Here is a 26081-nt window from a genome sequence, read left to right on the forward strand (position 1 = left end):
CAGACTGAATCACCTCAAACCTGTCATTCTGAAGGAACTGATAAAAAGAGGGAAGAAAAAACTCCAAGTAACTTCCTGAAGAGGTCTGCAAACATGCTTCAACAACCTGATTGTAAGAATATAGGGGCTAAGAAAAGAAAAATTGATAATGCATGAGATGAGTGTTTCTAAATTTTCCAAGAAAATAGCTTAGGAATGGATACACTGTTAGTTTTGTAATCAGAAGTTTAATTTTAAGACAATTTTATTAATATTTTATACATATAGAGCTACATTTTCAGAATTTATCTCTGAAGTATTGAAAACGAGAATTTGAGACACTCTGAGGTCTTGAGATCATGAACTGCGTAAATTTACAGTATGAAACAGGAAAAATAAATTAACTTTATTGTAAAACCCTTTAAATGTAAAATACGTAAGAGATTAAGTTCATGTAACTTTGTTAAGTTCTTTATGCCTTGCCACAACTAGCTGTATTTTCCTTTTCACACAACTGGCTTACAAAAGCTGATCATAGCAAGTGAGTGATTTCATGTAACAATAGCTGTAGAACGCAAATAAGGAATAAGGTATCAATACAAATAATATAGCAAGTAAGATACTGCTACACATCTGCTTAAGTAGATTACAACGGTAAGCTTCTTGACATCACAGCCTGCCTTTGATGTTTCACCATCAAAGAATGGCTCTGGTGTGTTAACCAGGCACCACACTGTTGGTTAAGTAGATAACAAGCTAATTTGTTTCAAAGCTAAATCACAAATGAACGTCTCTGAGTTTAAAACACAGAAATGAATACTTCAGACTTATCTTTACATAATTAGTGGTCAATTTTGTGTTAGAAAAAAAAAATCTATAAATTATTTTAACTTCAGCTGGTCATCATTAAATCTGTGTAATCCTCTGACTTTTTTAATCTTATGTGGAACATGATGTAGCTCTTGAAATGCCCTTTTTAGTCAAAATAATCTTCTATATCAATATTTGGATCCAGCAGATCTTCTCCATATGCTGAAAGGTTCATCTGGTTTAAAATTAAATTTTCAAATGTTTCTTCTAAGTCAGTTTCACCAATTAAGACAGCGCCCATCATTCGCCCATTCTGCAAGACTGCTTTGATGTACTCCTGCCCTTTGGTACACCTCAACAGTAGTTCATGGTTTGAACCCAAGCCCTGTGCATTGTATTTTCCCAGTAATACAACCTATATAGAGAAATATAAAAACATTATCTTAGTTAGTACTTAAGAAGAAACAAAATACAGTTATTTTGTGTTTTCCTAGAATGGGAAATCTAATCACAAAATTTTACTGCTAAAAGTGCCATTTAGAAGGAACCAAAGAAAATATTTGTACAGTATGCATTTACTCTACAGATGACACTACCATACAATGTATATGAACATTAAAAATACCTAGTGGATATACAAATATGTAGGACATGGACTACATCAGCCTGAAGTCATGATTTAAAGGCTGAATAAGAAACTGAGTTAGATCTTTCATGGGCAAATTGTTGAATCTCTCTGAAATTTATGTATATATTTGTAAGTGTGTAGTTTCTCCTTGTCAGTAAATGAGGAGGAAAAAACCTGCCCCAGAGTGATGTAAAAAGTGATGTCAAGATGTAAAGAGGGTTAAATAATGTGTAGTACCTGCTCATTCTTGAGTATGAATAACTGTTAGTTCCCTTCACAAAGGAGGAGTGAATTTCAAATAAAACTCAGAAATGTACCATCAGGGAACAAATCTAGAAGAGATTTTTTCCCCCCTGAACTACAAGAGTTCAGTGAGAAGGCAGGTTTGACTATCAGATGACTAGGGACCGTGCTCAGTCGTTTCAGTCGTGTCCGACTCTTTGCGACCCCATGAACTGTAGCCCACCAGGCTCCTGTCTCCATGGGTTCTCCAGGCAAGAATACTGGAGTGGGTAGCCATGCCCTTCTCCAGGGGATCTTCCCAACCCAGGGATTGAACCCAGGTGTCCTGCATTGCAGGCGGATTCTTTACTGTATGAGCCACCAGGGAAGCCTGACCCTATGGACTGTATGTAGCCCGCCAGGCTGCTCTGTCCATGGGATTCTTCAGGCAAGAATACTGGAGTGGGTTACCATTCCCTTCTCCAGGGGATCTTCCCAACCCAGGGATCGAACACAGGTCTCCTGCACTGTAGGCAGATTCTTTACCTTCTGAGCCACTGGGGAAGCCTCCAGCAATAATACCAGTTATGGATTTGTAAGAAATGAGGAAATCTGTCATTTTTGGTACAGTGATTAAAACCAGATTAAGCTCTTATTCACATGAGAAAATTAGATGACTATAATTAGTTATAAGACTAACAAGCAGGAAAGGTATTATTAATATTTGTCTATCTTACCTTATAGTTAAAAAATTTTGTTACATGAGCAAAAAGTTCAAAGCTGAAATCCATGTCAATGGACTCTCCTACACTAGCTGCAGCCATGCACTTCGCTGCATACCATCCCATCTGTCTAGCCTGGGTCCACAGCCTCATCTGAAATAAAGAAGGTCATGCAATTTAATTTTTCATTATCATTATTTGAAAAATGTTACCACTTTAACCTAGTACAATTCCTTAAAGTGCTTGACAATCCCTGAGAACAGTTACACCTAGCTTGTTAGGTAACTGACTGAATCATTGTCACACTAACCAACTGCTTCTGGCATTTGATAATTCTTATACCTCATGTGTGGCAACTAATGTCTTTTTTGTGTGCAAAAAATAATAACCATAATCACGGATATGAACTTTTTAAGAATTTCTGGAAGAAGTGATAGATTTTTTTTTCAAATTCAGTCTCCTCTCTAGACAAGGTTAGGTCTGGTGAAGTAAGAAGGCAGCCTACAGAGCACAGTGACAACTAGAGAAGGGCCAACAGAAATGGCCTGTGACACTAGACTGCTGCACTGTTCCTAATGCATTTTAGCCTCCAGGTTCCTTCAGTTCGTGTCTTGGACTATGTGAAACAATTACTGCGTCTGCAAATTAAGAGATGAGTTTATTAGATTCACTCAAAGTAAGAAATAACTGTTCATTTTTGGACATTTCTTTCCTGTACTAGAGTCTGAGGCACACGAAGGATGTAATTTACATATTCCCCGGGTTTAACTCTTTTGCTGTGCTGTGCTTAGTCACTCCGTCGTGTCCGACTCTTTGTGATGCCATGAACTGTAGCCCGCCAGGCTCTTCTGTCTATGGGGATTCTCCAGGCAAGAATACTGGAGTGGGTAGCCTATTCCTTCTCCAGCGTATCTTCCTGACCCAGGAATTGAACTGGGGTCTCCTGCATGGCAGGCAGATTCTTTACCAGTTGAGCTACTGGGGAAGCCCGGCTTTAACCCTTTGAGGGTTGAAATGTTAAAACAACAACAGCAACTGCAATTCCTAATTGAGTTTGTGACAGATATGCCATGAAAACAACATAGGATGTCATTGTAGAGAAAACTGAAAACAAGCTAGTTTGAAGCATTTTAGAAATATGGCTGACATCACTCTCTTGTTGATGCTATCTCTGATGTAAGTAAAAATAATAAAGCTGGTTCTTAAAATACATCTAGTTCTTCTACTACTTCACACTCCAGTTAATCTGAATGAATAATAGCCTTACCAGTGGAACTGGTCTTTCACCAAGGTAAGTGGTTTTTCGTTTTTTAATGGAGTATCACCAAGATAAGTGTGTTGACTGGTTCTTTTATGTGTAACATCTGCCTCTGACTCTCCTCCTCCTAAAACAACGCCACCTCTGGCCACTGTCTTGAGTATCTTCCTCTAGGACTTCAGCCCCACCATTACGAGGCAGGCAACACTATGACGGCAGGGGGAAATCTAGATCCAGGTGGAAGGGGTTGGTAGGCTGAAGAAGGCTGTCTACCATGGGAACATTCAGTAATTCCCACAGGGAACAGGATCATCACAATGTATGGTTTATAATCTCAGTGTGCTATTTTTTTAATCTAAAGCTGTGCTGTCCTAATTCGTAGCCACTAGCTACATAACTATTTAAATTAATTACAAGTAAAATTAGAATTCAGCTCCTCAGTCACAGCCACATTTCAAGTGCTTAGTAGACAGGTGGCTAGTGGCTACCTGACTGGACACTGCAAAAGTACAGAGCGTATCTGTCATCACAGAAAGTTCACTGGACACTGCTGATAAGCATCTGAGCATGAAAAACAAAGGAACAGTCATAATTCTTTTTAAAACTAAAAGACATCCCAGTCTATTCCATCACTATGTTAATGCCTTACCAAAAGGGAAAAATTCTAGTGTTTTGTTGTTTTTGTGACAAAACTCTGATAGCTTCCCACTTAAAGTAGAAAAGCTGGAAAACCAGAAAGCTGCATTTACTTGTGGCAGCTCCTTTATTTTCAGATGGTATCTCTGATAAACACCTGTGATCAGGTGTGCCAGCTTACCTGCTGCCAGACAGGGCTGGGATGCCAAGAGGCTGTGCAAATGTCACCTGCGGCGTAGATGTCAGGGAGGGACGTGTGCATGTGGTCATCTACCTTTAGGCCACCGTCTTCTCCTACGTCAAACTAAACAATGTTCCTCATAAGCACATGGAGTAAGGAAAAGGAAACATGATTTTTTCGTTCTGAAGTAAAAGTAAGTCAAATTTCTACATGTTGATATGCTGACTTTTAGTGAGGAAAGTGAAAAATAGCTGCCAAGTTTAGACAACTAATCTGAATTTCCAGTCAGTCAAATTTCTATTAAAGATGAACCCATAACTTCTTAGAACATCAAAAATTGCCAATAAACATATGACCACCCCTCTCAGTTACAAAAATATTCCTCAGTTACTACAAGCTTCAAATGCTAAAAAGCAAAAAATACAAGCTGGTTTCTCTGAAAGAATCACTTTTTAAGAATTCATAGGAAGTATCAGTCTCTGAGGCCCACTTCCAAGGGGGCGCTAATGGCAAAGAACCCGCCTGCCAATGCAGGAGATGTAGGTGAAGCAGGTTTGATCCTGGATCGGGAAGATCCCCTGGAGGAGGGCACGGCAACCCACTCCAGTATTCTTGCCTGGAGAATCACAGGGACAGAAAAGCCTGGCAGCCTACAGTCCATGGGGTCACAAAGAGTTGGACAGGACTAAAGTGACTTAGCATATACATCAGTCTCTTACCAACATTTAGATAAATAAAGCGTGCCTTATGTCACCTTAAAGAATGCTGGGATGTTAACTGCTTAAGGATTTGACAGTAAAAAAAAATACTGAACATGAAGACATGAATATAAATTGTTTTTAGCCATCTTAAATTACAGTTCTGTGCCACATTTCAAATGAACAATGTTCATGCTTGAGAATTAGAGATCTTTACAAATAATTAATACTTTAGCGATGTTCACAGTGAGACAAAAATTTTCACCTTACATTGTTGCCATAGAGAAAAGATTCTGTATTTGGTGTAACTCCTGTAGCACTGACAATGAAATCGCAGCCATATATCTTTTCATTGGTCAATTCCACATATACAGGCCATATCTCTTAAAAAAAAAAAAATTTGTTCTCAAGTGTAATCACCACCAACAGCCTGTAACATTATGTAAATATGACGACTAGAACAAAGAAAAATTGAACAAGGCAAGAGGTGACTTTAAAACAATAACTCAATAATATTTACAAGGTACATTTGCTAAAACAATTTTAATATAATAATTCCATCTTCTTATTTTGGGTATAATCACGAAACCACAGCAGGCATTCTAAACATTTTTCCTTCAAATTTAGACACAAATTCTAACAAAGTAAATTGATAATCACTTTATAAATTATTTCTTTAAAAATCTTTATTAATAAATTATACTCCATGGAGAATTTAGTCCAAGTAGGTTAATCATTTTTCAAAGTTTTCCCTTATTATTGACATTCAGACAATCCCTTTTCCTATGAAAAAATTCAAAGAATTCAGAGCAATGGGATATCTCATACAGGAGGTTTAGTTGAATATATTTCATAGAGGAGTTCTCATGGGAATGTAGAACAGGAATTTCAGGAGATCTGTACCTTAGTTTCAACTTATAGATTTCAATCTGTCTGATTTTGAGGATGTCACTACAACTCTAAGAACATCAGCTTTTTAGTTTTTATTTTTTGTCTTGATCTACAAGATACTCTAATTCACTCACAGGGGTATGATGGTCAACCAATGAGCCTTGCATAAAATGTTAAGCTCTATAAAATTTAATTTATTAGAAAATGCAAAGAGTTAAGTAGTGAAAATGAAATGATTTACACTATAAATTATGGTTTTATCTTTTTACATTTAAATTTTATATGGAAGCATGGAGTTTTTAAATATAACAATAAAGCAAAATTGTCTTCTTTTTAAATAAGTGATTGTTTTTTCTTATTTTATCACTTACCTTTGTCAGTGGCAACTGACTGATCATGATGGTCTCTTGGAAAAGTCAAGGACTTTTTCTCAGAAATTCTAAATTCTTCCTGAAGGTAAATTTTCTTTACTTCACACATGGTTTCAATGTGAATTTTATGAGAAAACTAAAATAAAGAAGTACTGATCACCATAATACTTCAAGAAAGAAGGATGGGTTACTGATGATGAAGAAAAAATTTATAATACACTTACAGAAACTAAAAAAAAAAAAAATTCTTATAGTATAAGTGAAAACACATTTAATGCTCCCAAACATGCCTCTTAATTTTGTGTATGAAAAGAGTGAGCAGAAACTCATTTAGTATTTAGAGATCAAGAGTTGAACTGGCAGGTAGCACTAAGGGCATACTTTTTTAATAGAAGCCTCATCAATAATTACATGTATATATATTTTTATTTTATTTATTTTCAGCAGTGCTGAGTCTTCATTGCTGCACAGGCTTTTCTCTAGTTGCAGTGAGAGGGGGCTGCTCTAGTTGCAGTGCACGGGCTTCTCATTACAGGGGCTTCTCGTGTTGTGGAGCACAGGCTGAAGGGCACGTGGGCTCAGCAGTTGAGGCTCCTGGGCTTTAGAGCACGGGCTTAGTTGCTCCACGGCATGTGGGATCTTTCTGGATAAGGGATCGAACCAGTGTCTCCTGCATTGGGGATTCTTTACTGCTGAGCCACAGGGAAGCCCTGTATGTATTTTTAAATTATAACTTACGGACTAAAAAGTAAGTTGACACGTTCCGATTGTTATATTCCAGAACCTTAGTAAAGTGCCACTTAGGTAGGAGATACTCAACAAATGTTCACTGAACTAAACTGAAGTTCCAAGTTAATAATACCATTAATTGTAGGACCTGAAAGTGCAGGAATAAATGATTTTGCATGATTTCCATCACAAAATTTGATATATACAAATCTGATACACTGTGAAGCCAGGCCCACTCCAACCTAATGAAGGCTGAAAAGAAATCATACACAGTAATAAAGACTGTATATGTATTTCTTACAATATTTAAATATCATACATAGCCTTTTAACCACAAATAACTAAAACATCTAGTAAATAAAATGAGTAAGAGCAATTCATCTGCTTATGCAATTAGGATATTAAATGTGTAATTTACTTAGAATCTAATAATCTTTAGAATAGACTGCATCCAAAGAGACCTTTGAGAAAAGATTAATTTAAAATAGGACGGGTGTGTTTACTAAAGCCTGTGTATGGAGATCTATCTCTAAAGTTCAAATGGGCCAACTGGCCCCGAAGTACATTCTTAACATCATGGATTTTAAGGAAAATAACTTGACCAATTCTTTTTGACTACAGGCTTAATAATCAGTCTTTAACAGTTCAAAAATTTTAAATTGGATTTAGATATGTTTAAACAGTATATGAAAACATACCTCTTTTGTTCCTTTAAGATCCAGCCCTTCATGCCAGTCAGGTCCCAAGGCACTGCCTACGTTACCAGCATTAGCTCTGGTTTGTGCTTCCTTTATCCGTCCTGAAGAGACAAACTCAGTTCAAAATCCAAAGGATACAAAAACTGCCAGGCAGAGAATTATGTTTGTATTCAGAAGTTTTCAGGTAATGTAATAATTCTCATACACACCTTCAAACAGCAGGACTAAACTTATCTATATTAATTATTTTATTCATTACTTTAATATTTTGTGATGTACAGCTACAAAATGGATAATCTTTCAATTGAGTGTTGTGTATAAACACATATAGAGTGCTTCATGGATGTTACAATCACTGATTAATATAAACAGTAAGAAAATCAGACATTAAATTTTGAAAATTTTGTCAATTTTTAGTGTGACCCAAACTTACAAAATTGTTCAATTTTATAAGCCAAAAATTTAAGAAAAAAAAAAAGCTCTTTTAAACTAAAAAACTGTATTTGTTTTGAAACTCACTGCATTTTATAAACTTAGGTGTTGTTGAACTGTAGCATCTGCCTGCACAGATGTAGATGGGCTGGTTTATTTAATTCACTTTAAATTTGCAGTTTTAGTTATACATACTTTTCATAAAAAAATATATCCTACATATATATACATGTGTGTGTATTATCTTAAAAAGTTACATAAAGAAATAGAAATAAGTATTATCTATAGTCCTATCAAAATATTTTGCTAAATTTTCTTACAGGTTAAAAAGTAAAGTCTCAGCTGTGAATGAATGAGCTAGACACCATACTTACCTTCAGTTGTATATCTGGTTCTTTTTTGTGCAATTTTAGCCTCTGGTTTTTTATCAATGAGCTTTGAAGTCAAGAATTCAGCTGCTCCTGCATCGAAGAAAGTATTCCCAATTGCTTTATCTTTAATGACCCAAATGACTTCACAGCCTTCAATTTCATACCTAAAAGGAATATGAAAGTTACTTAGAGCAATTTCAAAGCGTAAGAAGAAATCTTTGTATGATAAATAACAACTACCTCCTTAGGGTAAGGGTAAAGAAAATATTTTAAGGCAAACTGAGAATGATTATTAAGCAGAATATAACACCTTTTCAGGGTAATAAGAGTTAAAGTAGAATAATAATAAGGGAAATTTAAAGTTTATTTAGAGAACATTATTATTATGTATAATGTTATTTATACATGACACTGAATCCCTGGAGGAGGAAATGGCAATTCAGTATTCTTGCCTGAAGAATCCCATAGACAGAGGAGCCTGGCGGGCTATAATCCATGGGGTCACAAAGAGCTGGACACGACTTAGCAACAAAGCATGCACACATATGCACTGAACAGCATATAAAACTTTTAATGAATATCACCTAAAAGTGTTCAATTTCTAAACACAGTTATTATATGAATGTCCCCCAGGGTTCCCAGGAGTGAGCAATGCCTGGTTTATCTAGTTACAATGTAATCAGTAATGGAAGGATGGATGACATATAGCTACAATATTGAGACAGTTGACTTCTTTGAAAGCAAATATTTTATTAATATGTATTGAAAGCACATTACTGAAGGACAGAGAAAAAAGAAAGAATAAGAGTTACAATGAAAATCTTAAGTTTGTTGTACAGGAAATGATTACCCTGCAGTGAATTCCTTTCATCTAAGAAACTTCCAAGACATCTAGCCAAAGAAAGACCCAGGTCACAGAAAAATGGAGCTTAGAGGAAAAAAGGGATGCCCAAGGTATATAGAAACCACCTTCCATTAATGTTCATGAGGTAGCAAGAGCTTCTGGGCTTCAGCAGTTTTATCTCTAGGTTTGGACACTGAGAATGTAGTTTTCTTAATAGGCCCTCCACAAAGTCCCTGGAGTTCACTATAATTTATCTGCTCTTAATACGTGTTTTGGTACAAATGAATGGGGACAATCCTGAACAAACAGGATATATGGTCATCCTAACTATACTAGGATTTTATTTGAAACTGCAATGGTAATTAATGTGTTAATGTCACTGGTTTTTAACATCCATATATGGGAAAAAAGTGTTACCACCTTTATTTCTCTGAGTGACGTAATATAACATAGTTAGGTTATATGATTTTTCAAGGCTAACTGACAGATAAGCTGATGATAGAAAAAAGAACATTTAGTACATCTGACTCCAGGTCACCTGATGTTCATGCTTTTTGGTGTATGGTAAAGGAGCCCTTTGCCTTCTCCAGTGGGTCTTTATTTCTCCTCCTCTCTTATGCCAGCAGAGTACTTAATAGTTACTAAATTTCAGATAATTGGAAAACACTCTATATCTCATGCTGCTCAGATCATATAATATTGCTGATAAATAGAAAGCAGAATATACGTAACTTTTATATTCCTATTTTACACACAATTTTTTTTTTTTTTTGGTATTTTAAAGTAATGTAGCAATATAACACATAGCAGTACAGCTATGTGTGACCAGTGGGCCACAGTTATTGTAAGTAACCACCAGAAATAATTCCTGGGTGTGCTGTACCTCACAGGATGTCCTCTAATCCTCTTATCCTATGAACTATGTCCTCAGAAAGATGCATAAGCAAGAAGGTATCATCACACTTTGGGGAAATTCTGCTTTCATTTTTAAAACCACTTTTAAAAAAAACAGAAAACAATGAAGTATTACATTTTGTGAAATTATGAAAAACTATGTCTGCTTGAAAAAGAAAGGATTAACCTACATTTGGAAACAGAGATAATAGCTGAAATGAAGGCATACTGAAGAAATCAGTATTAGCATCAGTGGAACATGGGGGCTATTATAAAGCAGAAAGAGTCTGGATATGTCATTTTTCATTAAGACACAAAAGCCTCATCATTCAGTTAACCTAAACCGAGAGACTAGCACTACATGGGCACTTTCTTAAACAATCAGTTTACTGAATACAAAATTATGAATTTTATCCAAGTATATGGTCTTCAATCTCCAACCTAAATAAAGAATAGGATTAAATATTGTGAGACTTGGAAACTTTTTGAATGTGAGCAAGCTTTTCAATGTTAATAATATAATAGTATTAAGTTCCACTTTTGGTGATAACTGATGGGGAAAAATCTGTCATGTCTATGTAAGGATTTGAAGCCCCTCTTACAATAAATCTATGCCTCCCTCTTCCGGCCCATTTGGTCTTGACTCTAGTTTTTTTTTGCATTTTTCCATACAATGCCACAAACTTCATAATTACATTAATGACTGCTAATGCTCATACTCAGGCAATCCAAGAATTCTTACAGGCTTCCACTGAGATTCACCGTCCTCTAAAAAGAGGCAAAAACCTAGTCTCAGGGCTGGAACAAATGAAAGGGAGCAAAGATAGGGTTTTGGCAGATTCCTTGTTTGGATATAAATTTGTCCTCTTTGTAGCCAGACCCAACTTTCTGGCCTGAAAAATATCTAGACTAGTCCATGTCTGCCATCTGCAGAAAGATAAAATCACAAAGAAAGTGCATCAATGCTGTGGAGACTACAGCAGGATACTCCTCAATGGTTTTCAAACTGTAAACACCATGTTAAGATGATAGTATTTGATATTAAGGTGTTCACCTTCCCCAAACTTCCAGAAACCAAGAGTTACTCCCGTTACATGGGAGTACCACGTATCTTGAAATAGAAACTCACAAACCAGACGGGTAATGTAAATGAGTGAAGCAGGATGGGGTATAAGCAATAAATAGTCATGGGGACTATGGGCAGGACTCTCTAAAGGTGTACATACTTAAATTGTTTTTCAATATAGTACATGCTTACAAGAACACATGCATGGGTCAAATCTAACCAGTCATCAGTGAGACCAAAAGCTTTCCCGAACTCTTTATGTTTCATAAATTTACCTTCTCAACTATGAATTATTTCATGAAAGATAAAAAAAAGAAGTGGATTTTCTCCTTGAAAATGTATGAAAATCAATTAATTATCCTTATCTTTGATTTTTCAGGATAACAAGATATTTTCTGGTCTACCAATAATTACACGAATCACAGAGAAATCTGTACATAATATTAAAGAACATGTACTTACACTAATTCAAGTGCGATACCACCATTCCCTATGATCATTATTCTCTTAGCTTTAGTGAGCTGTTTCTGAAATTCCTGTATCAAAAAGAAAACGACAACTGTTTTGTAGTATGGGCAATGCCTGAAGCAAGAGGCTTCACTGATAATAAATCTCTTTCCCTCTCTGCCAGGACATACCCTCCCGATCAATACAATAAATGTTGGCTCCATGTTTCACCCCAGATTGCCTTTATAGCAACACTTCTTCTAGCTTTCTTTGCCTGTATGTCATTACACTCAAATGCAGCACGAGGCTCTGTCTTTAGCTTACTACATTCCCAACTACGGGACCAAGTCAATTTACCAACATGACATTGAGCTACAACCTGGATACAGGATTCTTTCTGTCCTTCTAGTCCCTCAGTTGACACTTTCCCTGCAGTCACTCAGAACTTGCAGAAATGAGGAGCACAGTGGCACAGTAGTTCAGAGCACAGACTGTAGAATCCCTGGCTCCAGCAGTTACTTACTGGGTGACCTTGGGCAAGCTGCTTAACCTCTCTGCACCTCAGGTCCTCCCAACTATAAATGAAAGTATGAAGTGACTATATCTCAAAGTTTCTTTAAGCATTAAGTAAGATGATGGAGATAAAGTTCTTAGGAGTAGCAGGCACATAATAATGCCTAGTATTTGTTTTAAAATGTTATCACCATTGTAAAACAGCTAACTGATGCTTCTACTTCCCATTCCCTGCCAAAAACAGATCACAATGAGCTTGGAGAAAAAGTGACTAGAAATCATTCTTATGGTACTTTCCGAAGTAGAGAAAAGTCCCATTGTTTCAGGATGGCAACTGAACAGCTAAAGCAGTTAGCTCTACTTAGTCCCCCCATCTCCGTTTCCTCTCTGTAGAGTGGGAGTAATGACTGCCACAGGATTATCATAAGGACTGATGAGTTAATGTACACAGACGACGTCCCTGTAACATAGTTATGAACTCAATCCTTGATAATATGAACCTCAAATGTTTACAAGAACAAAATCCAGTTCTAGTATTCTCTAAAATTCCTATTTAAGAATAAACTTTAAAAAATTGCTATCAATTTTATAGACTATGAAAACTTATTAAGTTCAGTCACTCAGTCGTGTCTGACTCTTTGTGACCCCATGGACTGCAGCACATCAGGCCTCCCTGCCCATCACCAACTCCTGGAGTTTACCCAAACTCATGTCCATAGAGTCAGTGATGCCATCCAACCATCTCCTCTGTCGTCCCCTTCTCCTCCTGCCTTCAATCTTTCCCTGCATCAGCGTCTTTTCCAGTGAGCCAGTTCTTGACATCAGGTGGCCAAAGTATTGGAGTTTCAGCTTCAGCATCAGTCCTTCCAATGAATATTCAGGACTGATTTCCTTTAAGGTTGACTAGTTGGATCTCCTTGCAATGCAAGGGACTCTCAAGAGTCTTCTCCAACACCACAGTTCAAAAGCATCAATTCTGCAGCGCTCAGCGTTCTGTATAGTCCAGCTCTCACATCCATACTTGACTACTGGAAAAATCATAGCTTTGAGTAGGTGGACCTTTGCTGGTAAAGTAATATCTCTGCTTTTTAATATGCTGTGAAATCTTATTATGTAAATATAAAATTACTACCTCATAGGACAGAACAACACTGAGCTTGAGGTAAGACAGGAGTATTGTGACTGGAACCAAGATGTTCTTGGCAATAAGGATCAATGAATTCTGAAATAAATTACCAAAATAAGTAAGTAAAGTCGCTCAGTCGTGTCCAACTCTTTGTGACCCCATGGACTGTAGCCTACCAGGCTCCTTTGTCCATGGGATTTTCCAGGCAAGAGTACTGGAGTGGGTTGCCATTTCCTTCTCCAGGGGATCTTCCCGACCCAGGGATTGAACCTGGGTCTCCTGCATTGCAGGCAGGCGCTTTACTCTCTGAGCCACCAGGGAAGTCCAAAAGAAGTTACAAAAGGTTCTGAAGATAGAATTTCACCTTTTTGGGATAGTTTATCACTGTTCTTGAGCAGAACAAACCATGCATATTTTTCAGTTCTAGGATTCTGTATCACAAAGATCTTCTGAATATTATTTACTAAGAAGTAAGTTTTGGACATGCTTTCCCTTTTGAGAAAAAGATCATTACATCATTTAGGATGCAAATCACATATTCCCAATCAGAGTAGAATAATGTGTGGTTTGTCTCCTGAGAAATCCGTATGCAGGTTAAGCAGCAACAGTTAGAACTGTACATGGAACAACAGACCAGTTCCAAATCGGGAAAGGAATACATCAAGGCTGTATATTGTCACCCTGCTTATTTAACTTATATGCAGAGTACACCATGCAAAATGCCAGGCTGGATGAAGCACAAGCTGGAATCAAGACTGCCGGGAGAAATATCAATAACCTCAGATATGCAGATGACACCAAAAAGCGTGTCATCTTATGGCAGAAAGAAAGAATAACTAAAGAGCTTCTTGATGAAAGTGAAAGAGGAGAGTGAAAAAGTTGGCTGAAAACTCAACATTCAGAAAGCTAACATCAGGGCATCTGGTCCCATCACTTCATGGCAAATAGATGGGGAAACAATGGAAACAGTGACAAGACTATTTTTTTGGCTCCCAAATCACTGTAGATGGTGACTGCAGCCGTGAAATTAAAAGATGCCTGCTCCTTGGAAGGAAAGCTATGACCAACTTAGATAGCATATTAAAAAGCAGAGACATTACTTTGCCAACAAAGGTCTGTCTAGTCAAAGCTATGGTTTTTCCAGTTGTCATGTATGGATGTGAGAGTTGGACTATAAAGAAAGCTGAGCGCCGCAGAATTGATGCTTTTGAAGTGTGGTGTTGGAGAAGACTCTTCAGAGTCCCTTGGACTGCAAAGAGATCCAACCAGTCAATCCTAAAGGAAATCAATCCTGAATATTCATTGGCAGGACTGATGCTGAAGCTGAAACTCCAATACTTTGGCCACCTGATGAGAAGAACTGACACCTTGGAAAAGACCCTGATGCTGGGACAGATTGAAGGCAGGAGAAGGGGACGACAGAGGATGAGATGGTTGGATGGCATCACTGACTCAATGGACATGAGTTTGGGTAAACTCCAGGAGTTGGTGATGGGCAGGGAGGCCTGGCATGCTGCAGTCCGTGGGGCTGCAAAGAGTCGGACACGACTGAGTGACTGCACTGAATTGAATGTAAGTTGTAACCTTCAGCATAGACATTATACCTGAGATAACACATAAAGAGAAAGAACATGAATAAAAAACAAGATAAATTATCAACTAAGTGTTAGTGGCTCAGTTCTGTCTGACTCTCTGCAATCCCATGGACTGCAGTCCACCAGGCTCCTCTATCCATGGAATTCTCCAGACAAGAATACTGGAGTAGGTAACCATTCTCTTCTCCAGGAGATCTTCTTGACCCACGGATTGAACCCAGGTCTCCAGTTTTGAAGGCGGATTCTTTACGATCTGAGCCACAGAGAAGCCCTAAATTATCAACTACAACTAAACTCAAATTGGCAGTACTAGAACATTATACTACTTTTTGGTTTATGAGTTATGAAGACTTTCTTCTGCTGCTACAGTTTAGAAATTAACATTATAAGTATAGCACTTTGATTCAAATGCAGAAAACGTCTAAGAAGTCTTCGTGTTTCTTTCCCATGACCCAAATGTTACCTGTGCACTGTCTGTATCACGGATTCCTAACACATAAGGATTTCCTTCACATATCAATTTTGGTTTCGCTCCAGCACACAGACAGAGCTTCTTATAAATATGCTGATTGCCATCTTCAGTTAAAATACACTGTAAAACCGTAATGAAGAGAGGGGAAACATTTGTACATGAGTACAATTATGAAACATTCAATAAGGCAAAAGCAAAAAATATATTAAGGTTGCCTCTTGGTAGCACTCAATACTTTGCTACAGCAATGACAAAGCTAACTAAGTACAAGAATGTGTTCTCTAACCCAGCGATTCCTAATCCCTTTGGAACCATGAACCATCTAAGAAATCTGATGAAAACTAGTCCTTTTCTCATGGGGAAAAAAAGGTACATTCCCACAAAATTTTGGATAAAACTTTGAGAATCTCATGTCTGGAAAGGTATGTTGGCCTTAAAGACTAAACATTTAGAAATTTTTTAAATTGAGCATTCTGATGAGCATTTCCTTGATAAACACTCTAATCTCAAAGAGAGTCATTATAAGTAGATTCATGATTATAATCATATCAGACCTTAATGTCTGTTATGGGTGCAGAGGAATAAATGGTAGAAGAGGTAACAGTAGCTTCTGAATCTAAAAATTCAGAAGTGCTGAAAAACAGTGTTTATACTCTTAAGTACAAATTACAATTGCATTACCAGCAAACAGGCTCTTTGGGGATTACATTTTTCTGTAAGTGAAAAACATGTTAACCTTAAATCCTAGCATGTATTGGCTTTAATTTATATTAATTTTTAATTAGTGACTTTAGATGAGTCTCAAAATACATATCAGAGATCCATGGTTTTTGTTTCTTAATACTGAATGGGTATCCATGTAAAAGTAGCATTTAGAAAGCAGACAGACATAAGCATGTGCTACTATGAGAGATGTCAGACTTTGCTGGAATGGTTTTGGGGGTTGATCTTTGTACCTTGTGTTTGATTTATAAAATTTGGCAAATAGTGAAGTACATACCCACTGAAATATGCTACACATTTTAACTCTTCAGCTACATAACAAATACAACATAAAACCAATAAACCAACAGTATAATCATACAGAAATGTTATACAAGTCTTCCTTTAGAAAATCTGGTTACAACTTTAATAGAAGTTATAGGCATTGACCAAATTTAAAAAATTATTTGCACCTAGGTACTACAAAAACAAACACGAAACCTCTTCATTGACTACTGTTAAATTTTTGGAGACAAAAAGGTAAAACACATCATTTCTAATTCACTAAAGAATATGAAGGATGGATCACAGAAGGCAGACACGTATATTATACAGGATGCTTTTCAAATGAAACATTTGGCACTCTGACTCATTCAAATGCCCTAATACGCAAGTTCCCTCACAATTCATTTGCATACTTCTGAGCCTACCTCAGTGTGCAGATTCACTGACATGGGTGTTTTATGGAACAAGTGTTACCATTACAAATATTAGGAAATTACTGTGGTGTCTGGATTCAGATTTGTAAAATTTTTCTCATAAAACTCAGTATTTTTTCTTACTTTTATTTTTTCCTGTCAAGTTATTTGTTTCGAACATGACACGTAACGCTTCCTCCCTAAGGGAGAACTCAAACCTGAGCTGCTTCAGAGAAACAACTACAAACCCTGCTTCCCATCTTATTGCCTGAAGTTCATGTGAAGATACTGTGTATCATATGACACTGAGACTTCCTGACATCTGACACTGAGAAGTTGCCTTTCTTGAGACTGCCTTAGCTTGGGCCTTATATCATTTTGGACTGTTATAACCACCTTCTGATTTGGTTACTGGCTACTAGCCACTTGTTCTACCCCGGTTCGTCTTTGACACTGCTGTCAGATACATCTTCCTAGATGCATATTTTATCAACCCTTCTTCCACTTAGAATCTCTTTACTATTCATCCACTGATGATAAAATGAACTCAGTTTATTAGCATGACATAAAAAGTTCTTCACAATCCTATTTACTCACTTTTGTGGCCTAGTTGGCCAATATCCTTTCCTTATCCATACCCCAACCCCTCTGATAGCCTCTCTCCCCCCACATGCCCCTTCTCCTCTCTTTGGGTCTCTCGACATGCAGTCTCCACTTCCAGGAATGCTCTTTCCCATGTGGAGAACTGTTACTTCACCTACCTTTTTAAAACATAGCTCAGTATTACTCACTCTGTGAGGTCTTCCTAAACACCTAATACCAGAGCTTTGATAATATTTCAACATTAAGCATATGCATGTCTGTATTCCCTACAACACTGAGATCTGCTGGGAGCAGGTTTCTGCTATTACTGCTCCTGTACCCTGCACTTAATGCAGTGCCAAAATACAGTGAACACTATACAAATGTTAATGCTCATTTAAAATGTAAAATCTAAAATGCTAACCTAAACTAATGATATATCCCCAAGAAACTCACAAAAAGGGTACATTTTTCTAATACTAACGGGAATCAATGTCACTAAAATTTACACGCCAGGGGCTTGGTTGGTGGTGCAACAGGTGGGGTCAAAGGAACGCAGGCGGGACCTCTCGCCAAGATTTAACAACAGCAAATGTCATTAAGAAAAAGTCCTCATACATGCTCTTTGCTCTTTAGTTGCTTTACTCCAGATTCTATAACCTTAATGTTGGGAAAGCGATTTTCTAACATGGTACTTGGTTGTTCTTCAACATCAAATTCTTCCAATACTTTAGAAACCTATACGAGACAAAAGAGATAAAAATGCATACTTAAATTTTTTAAGAATTTTAAATAATACTTTCATTTCTTTTTTATACACTATTTATTTCACATTCATAAAACAGGAAAGTTTGCCAGCTGCAATATACACAGTAGAAAGAAGGCTAGACTCCACATCTTCAGACCTAAACGCAAATACTAGTCCTGCCACTCATGGGCAAGTCAGGAAGTCACTGAGCCTTAGTCTCCTGGCCTGTAAAATGAAGGCTAACACTACTTACTTCTGTACAGTTTAATCAAACAGCCTATCTATTTCTTTATCCTTGCAGCTTTCTCTTTCTATTTACTAGCTCACGTTACTGTGAGCTAGTCTTTGGACTCTTCTTTCCGGTTCTTCAAAATTGTCAGCCTCCTCTTGGACTCATCTTCTGTCCTATCCCACTAGGACTACATTATGGATCATTTCATCTTTTCTCCAAATCCTTTCCTTTCTTGCTCTCTTATCCTTAACCATTAACTACCCTGGAAACTTCCAACCACAGACCAAATTACGTCCATTCTCTAGTTGTAAACCCAGTCTGCTACAGAAGACCCACACACGTTATAGACAAGTATTTACCCTCAAACGCTGCCTGGAAATCCTGCTGCTTGGCTGTAGCAGTTCTCAAACCTTTTAGTCTCAAGACCTCTTTATAGGCTTACCAATTGAGGACCCCAATGAGCTTTTATGTTTTTGAGTTAGACCTAGCAATACATGTGGCATGAGAAATTGAAACAGAGAAAAATTTTAAATATTTCTTAATTAAAAGTAACAATAACAAATCCAATACATGTTAAAAGTGATACACTTCTAATGAAAAATAACTATTTTTTTAAAAAAACAAAACAAACTGAGAAAGCAGCCTTGTTTTACATTTTTGCAAATCTCTTTCATGTCTGGTTTAGTAGAATTTAGCTGGGTATCTGCTTCTGCATTCAAACCGCTTCTCCATTTAAACCACTGCACCACCGTTTTGGTTGAAGTACATGAAGAGAGTTGGCCTCACACAGATATGTAGCCCTTTCAGATAACTGTACCTTCTTCTTGATGTTACACGAAAACTCAACAAGTGATGGTTTCTTAAAGATTAGATGCAAAGTAGAGTTTGAAACTGTATCAAGAACTTTTCATATTGGGACTGTGAAATCCATTAGTCTATCCTGCACTTTGATAATTACAAGTCTATCTTGTAATTTCACACATCGGATAATACTGGTTCTCAAAGAGATCTTCCAAATATTGACACATTTCATATCAACAAATATTTTTTAAAAAATCACATTCATTATTATCACCAATCTCATGAGAAAAGGCTAAGTACTATAAGGCCCACAGTGAAGAATGAGTTTTCCAAAAATCTAATTTTTGCTTGAAAGCTCTAATTTTGTCATATTGGCAACAAATATCATTGGTTGGTTTCTTGAAGTGACAGGCTCACTTCATTCATTTTCCAAACATGAATGGCCACAGTGGTGTCAGCTGTTCTTTCAAGTAAAAGTGATGTTCCATGAAAATAGTAGCTAGTTCATCTTGCAACTCAGCAAGTATACAACTGCTTTTCCTTGAGACAATGTTGTACTCTTCATATGCAGAAATGCTTTATGCATACATATTGTGTCATAGAATATTAAAAATATGCACACTCAAGGGTCAAGATTTAATAAAAGTAACATTTTTTAAAAAATGGCTTTTATTCTTCCCACTAACTGTGTGGCAGTCAAGAATACAATGGCTACCAGGGTAAGTAGCTACCATTCCTTTTATACCATCAGTGCAAATGTAGTGAAAAGTGCAATAACATCTTAGTAACATACTTCAGTTCCTCAGTAACCTTTTCAAACTCTCATCATTCTAATGTTCCCAGAACTTATTCTATCCTCTTTATTCTCAGCAAATCACCTTACCCATAGAGACCACAAAGAACTCTGACTACATTCCCACTATCTAGATGTTTCTCTGCTCATGTCCACTTTCCTTGACCCACTCCCACTATTTCAAAGTCAATCCACTGCTCTGTGCTCCAGATCCCATCACCTCTCACCTCCTCAGGACTCCTTCCTTGTTATGTATTCCTTGCTTTCCTTCATCTTCAGGCTTCCCCACTGGTTTCTTAATCTCAACAGGTGAACATGCTTAAGCATTTCCCACCTTAAAAGAATAAAATTCAACTTAATGCTAGACCTCATGTCCTCTTGTTGTGCCATTCTAAATCTTTCCTACCTTCATAGCCAACTTTTTCAATAGAGAAAAGTTCATGCTGTCATTTTCGAATTACCTCCCATTAATTTCTCAAAATTGCATAAATTCTTTGAAAGTCATAATGATCTATACTAGAAATAACCACTTTCCAACCATCATCTTACCTGACCATTCCACAGGATCTGACACAACTGACCACTCCTCTTAATTGAAACTCCACTTGATCTCTTGCAAACACAATAAAACCTTCTTATTCTTTAAATCTCATTTCAATGCAATTTCCTATGTAAAGCCTTCCTTAACTCCCAAAAGTAGGCTTTGGCGCTCTTTCACAAAGTTCAGTATGTATAAATATAAATATATTGGTATATGAGCTCATTTTTTGCCTCTATCAGGATAATGATCAAGTTGTATGATAACTATTTCTTGCATATTTGTTGCCCCAGTAGAAAATAATCATTCTGAGAAACTGACCATGTGGGCTCCACAGTCAAAGTGTCTGGACTCAAACCTGACAATATACTTGGAAACTGATCGAACCTCGCTGTGACACATTTATCTCATCTGTAATGTGGGGATAACAACCTATTTCACAGGGTTAAGAATTAAATCCATTACTACATTTAAACATTTAGAAGTACAGCATAATAAGTACTCCATAAATGTGAATTACTATTAATTCTTCTTCTCCTTTAAAAATTATACAAGTCATGAATATGTGTTCTTCTTAACACTAAACAAATAAATAATACAGAATAACTGTCAAAGTCCCTCTTTACCACTCTTTCCCATAACCACACCGATAACCATTAGTGACTTTTTGATGTATGGTCTATACTTTTAACTTCCATATCCTGGATGCCTAGCACAATGGTAAATAACCTAAATATTCAATAAATGATAAGAGGAATGCAATTTCTGACTTCTATACACTAAAAAAAAAAAAAAAGGACATTTGCTATTTCAATGCACTTTCACATATATTAGTACATCTTAAGCTCACATCCCTGTTGAGTAAGCAAGCAAGATATTATCCTAATGATGCAACTCAGGTACAGAGATTTGTCAAGGCTACACAGCCAGTACATAATTGCTAGGCCTAGAACCCAAGTTTTCTCTTTCTATTGTACAACACTTGTACTTGGAAGACTCAGCTGTACATCTCTCTCTAAGAATGTATTCGTAGCCTATAACTGAATTTATGTTTTTTTCTTTTAGAAGTTAAAAGCCTGTTTAATTTGTTCTCTGGTTCTCCCAATCCCATACATAGTTCTTTTGGCTATACCTAAGTACTAAGATATCTTACCTATCTGTAGCAGGTTATAAAGTGCAACATATGGCACTAAATTACCCTTGGTCTTAGGAGTTTATGTAAATCTTAGGGATTTATGTATGAAAATGGGATAGGTTAACTGTATACTGATCTCTTCCCTGAGAGACAATATTATTAAGAACTTTTAGAAAACACACTTGAAGATTGGAAAGGTGTGTTTGTGGGAGATGGGTAGATTGCTTTTTCTCCCTAAGATCAAATCTTTAACCTTTATTTCAAGATTAAATCTATACAAAATGCCAAAAGGAAAAAAAAAAAAATTCCATCATCAGAGTGTTATAAGGGAAAACCTGTACTGAATCAAAGACTATGTGAGTAGTCTTCATTGTAGTATGGGAAGAAAAGTTTATGTTTTTCACCTTTTATTCATATATTTTTTGCATAGGCCCTATAATATTCAGAACTATAGCACTGCAGTACATGTATGTAGTTTATAAATATAATATTAAGATATGAGTGCAAAAGTTTTTAACAGGTGAGGTACAAGATCAAAAATGTTTGGAGTCTCCTTTTCTATGATACTATGACCCAAATGCTCTTTAGACTGCTATTATAATGTTATGTATAAAATAAATTCATGGAACTATAAAGTGTTCTGAGATGCTTACTATACATCTGAAGCACTAATTATCTGCAAGTGTAAACTTGGCTCAGAGGTAGTATTCTTCTGACCTGAACATACACACACACTTATAATAAAGATATACATGTATATTTGCATTCATATGTAGACGTGCATAACATCCTTCTTCAAAAGAGAAACTTTCTGAAACATACTTTTGAGTTGGGAGGAAAAGATGAGAGACAACCAGAAATTTAATACATTCCAGGTGCTTTTGATATTTCGTGTGAGCAACTCTAAACTTTGAGCTATGATTTGAAAATGAGTACCAAAAGAGCATTTGTTAAATTAAAATACTACAGTTACACTAACTGCTATGTGAGTTATTGCAGTTTTTGAAAATTAACACTAAGAAAGTTATATGATGGTTCTTACCTGCTTGAAATTTGTAACTGCTTTAATAACAGGAGAAGCTGTTACCAGGAGAATATCTTCTGATGGAAAATTAATCGCCAACTTATTAAAAAAAGAAAGGAAAATTATGATAAGTAAGTATTAGTACATAGAGGGGTGAGACAGTTCAATTTTAATGTTATTAACTTGCTGCTGCTTCTGCTGCTAAGTCGCTTCAGTCGTGTCTGACTCTGTGCGACCCCATAAACGGCAACCCACCAGGCTCCGCCGTCCCTGGGATTCTCCAGGCAAGAACACTGGAGTGGGTTGCCATTTCCTTCTCCAGTGCATGAAAGGGAAAAGTGAAAGTGAAGTCGCTCAGTCGTGTCCGACTCTTAGCGACCCCATGGACTGCAGCCCACCAGGCTCCTCCGTCCATGGGATTTTCCAGGCAAGAGTACTGGAGTAGGGTGCCATTGCCTTCTTTGAACTTAGGAAACTAAAAACCCACTGTTCTCCCTTTAAAGGTCTCCATTATCGTGAGTCTTGGCTATATTTATGGGGTAGTGGTGAGAAGCGTTCAACTCTGATATTGATTAAAATGAAATATACATTTACACTACACTCTAACAATTACCATGAAAAAGATGAGAAGGAACTATCTTCCTAATTAACAGTTAAACCAACTTCTCTTCATTGCAAAGTAACTTCATTTGTCTTAAGCAGAATGAAATGACAGCAAACCTCCAATAAAACACTTAAAACTTTAGCAACTTTCCCAAGTGCTTCGGCATGCCTACTCTTCCAAATGCCCAACCAGTATAGATTCTGAGAGTGTTAACAAAATCCATAGGTTTAATCTGCCAATGTTTCATCATCTTCCTTAGCTACAACCTCTTTCTTGCTCACTTTAAATTTCTTGAAAGGATTTTCTTAACCCCTGCAGCTCTGTAACTCCACCTATCTTGATCTGTCTCTGCTTGTGATTAGGAAAGACTCTGTTTTTCGCTTGTGCTTTTTGGTTTCCTGTTATGCACGTTAACTTTTAAGAAATAAATATTATTGTAAAAACCTTAAAAAAAAAACAAAACCCAACTGAGCATGTTCAATTCACCTACACATCCATTATTCTTTTTTGTACCACCTTAAATTTTTTATAATATCTGACATCATCAATCTCTCCTTTCCTATGTATATTCTGTAATTTATTTCCTCACTTTCTGTTTCCATTAGCATACTACTAGTATCACCTCTGAGTTGGCCCTTCAGTCTCATATTGACCAGCTTCCTCTGCTCCAAACACACTGTAATTAATAATCTTTCAAAATTTTTCATTTGATCATGTTACTCCACTGGTCACAATCATTTGACTACTTGTAAGTTTTTGTTAAATTCTTAGCATGACTTAAAAGATCCTTTATGATCAGGTCCCTGCCAGTCTTCCTGGCTTCATCTCTGGTCACCTTTCCCAAGCACCATATACTTTAAGTTTTGCTGCTTCCAGATGGTTTTATGCTTTTTCACCTGAGATTACACTGCTACCTCCCTTTGGAATATCTGTCTTTTCTTTTCTACCTGGTAAAACTCTTACTCATTCCTCTATACAGGAATAACAGATACTGCGGGCTCAGTTCCTGACCACTGCAATGAAGTGAAGACTGCAATAAAGCGAATCACATGAGAATTTTGGTTTCCTAGTACATATAAAAGTTATGCTTATACCACACACTGTTGTCAATACTAAGTGTGCATAAAACGTGTTCTGAAAGTGTTCTAAAAAATGTACATGTCTTAATTAAAAAATACTTTATCGATAAAAATGCTAACCATCAGCTGAGCCTTCAGTGAGTGTTAATCTTTTTGCAATCTTTTTTGCAATAGTAACATCAAAAATTACTGATCAAAGATCACCACAAAAAATAGAGTAATAATTTAGAAGTTTGAAATATTGTGGTAACTACTAAAATAGAACAGAGACACGAATGAGCAAATGCTGTTGGAAAAAGGGTGCCAATAAGGCTTGCTCCACAGGCCTGTTGAAGACCTTCAATTTGTAAACAAGTTATTTATGTGAAGTACAATAAATCAAAGGGCAATAAAATGAGATATGACTGTACTAAGACAAAGGGACATCTCCTGTGAGAAAGGACACTTCTCTAATTCACTCCTTACCAACTCCACAGGCACCCCTAAGGTAGTGAACACACTGATGAAATGATTTACTTATTTATTTACATTGCTCACTAGGCTTTGAGTCTCCAAAAAGGAGGCACCATGATTAGTACCAGTCTAATCAGTCCTTAGTACAGTATCTGAATTATAGGTATTTACTTGATGAATAAATGAAATCTACACACATCCAAAGGCTAAAAGTTAAGGAAAAAAACTTAATTTCTAATGACTTCAACGATTGCTTATATTTACTTTTTACCAATACAATAATCTAGATCCTTTTGGAATACATGTATTCATGTAAAATACGTGTAAAAATTCCATACGTATATATGTTGTCTGATTGTGTACTATAAATCAAAAAAGCATTACCTCGCTTCACTTAAGCCCCTGTCGCCTGTTTTACAAGATATTACTGGAGATGACATCTCTTCTATCTTGGGAGTCCAAAGTATACAAAACTTACGTAAGGACTTCTTTATAATCTAGTTACGATGCACTGAGAACGTGGGCACCTATGAGGAAGCTGTATTCAATCAGGTCATTAAGAAAGAAGGCCGAATTTTCTGGCCAAGTACTTCCTAGTCGTAATCCATCCCTCTTCTCCCCGCATCTGCTCTGGCATCACTAGGCCCACAGCCAGGTTCAGTCGGTTTTGGGTTTCCCCTAACGACTTGCTCGCCATCCCTCGTCCCTGCGCCGGAGGTGAAGCCTGCGACGTACTAAGGACATCCTCTGAGAGCCAAGACAGAGTCTCTAATACCTAGGAGACAGAAGGGGTGGGTAGGGAAAAAGGAAACAGTGAAAGCAACCTGGAAGAAACACTAGGGAAAGGGGGCGGGAGGGAGCCTCGAGCGCCAGCGCCTCCAGGGTCTCGGACAGACGAAGTCGCTTGCGCACCCGCCTTACCTGCTCCGCACAGGTAACACCCGCGATGCCACCGCCGACCACCACGAACTTCCCCGCCGTCGGCGGCGAGCACGTAGCCTCCATGCTCTTAGTGGTTTGAGTACTACAGTGGGAAGCCGGAAATGCTTGTATTCCCGTTAAAGGAGAGGCGCAGGACGGCCACTTCCGGCGCATGCTCCTGAGAATCC

The 26081-nt window shown here is 37.1% G+C and overlaps 2 protein-coding genes across 6 annotated transcripts in view; one reads left to right on the forward strand and one right to left on the reverse strand.

Annotated features, from left to right (window-relative positions):
* RECQL (RecQ like helicase) overlaps positions 1-434 on the forward strand; it is a 36416-nt gene extending 35982 nt beyond the window's left edge. Inside the window, exon 15 of the mRNA XM_081592243.1 lies at positions 4-434. Coding sequence (XP_081448369.1) covers positions 4-156 — 153 coding nt within the window. The 3' untranslated portion in view covers positions 157-434. The remainder of the gene's footprint in view (positions 1-3) is intronic.
* On the reverse strand, positions 208-26081 carry PYROXD1 (pyridine nucleotide-disulphide oxidoreductase domain 1). 5 transcript variants are annotated; one of them, XM_081592248.1, is made up of 13 exons: positions 25894-26081; positions 22855-22935; positions 20367-20473; positions 18184-18303; positions 15575-15703; positions 11893-11966; positions 8630-8790; positions 7824-7924; positions 6397-6532; positions 5405-5517; positions 4437-4559; positions 2377-2514; positions 208-1204 (listed from the first exon to the last, which is right to left on the reverse strand). In XM_081592248.1, exons 4-13 carry the CDS (start codon positions 18253-18255, stop codon positions 956-958), a joined length of 1296 nt encoding a protein of 431 aa, XP_081448374.1. In that variant the 5' UTR covers positions 18256-18303; positions 20367-20473; positions 22855-22935; positions 25894-26081; the 3' UTR covers positions 208-955. The 5 variants fall into 5 exon arrangements, with proteins under 5 accessions (XP_081448374.1, XP_081448373.1, XP_081448370.1 ...); XM_081592247.1 differs by lacking the exon at positions 20367-20473 and adding an exon at positions 25357-25747; XM_081592244.1 differs by lacking the exon at positions 20367-20473.

Source organism: Giraffa tippelskirchi, chromosome 4 (genome assembly GCF_054371585.1).
Source record: "Giraffa tippelskirchi isolate mGirTip1 chromosome 4, T2T-mGirTip1v1.2.pri, whole genome shotgun sequence".
In the NCBI taxonomy this organism is placed as follows: Eukaryota; Metazoa; Chordata; class Mammalia; order Artiodactyla; family Giraffidae; genus Giraffa; species Giraffa tippelskirchi.

Bases quoted from the DNA above. Each gene is read 5' to 3' on its own strand.
- PYROXD1 (XM_081592244.1), bottom strand. From the start codon at position 26,067: ATGCGCCGGAAGTGGCCGTCCTGCGCCTCTCCTTTAACGGGAATACAA. The intron at 11,967-15,574 runs GTAACATTTGGG...TTTTTGATACAG, and splicing joins GTGATACAGACAGTGCACAG to GAATTTCAGAAACAGCTCAC. The intron at 4,560-5,404 runs GTAAGGTGAAAA...AACATTGTTTAG, and splicing joins CTTTTCTCTATGGCAACAAT to TTTGACGTAGGAGAAGACGG.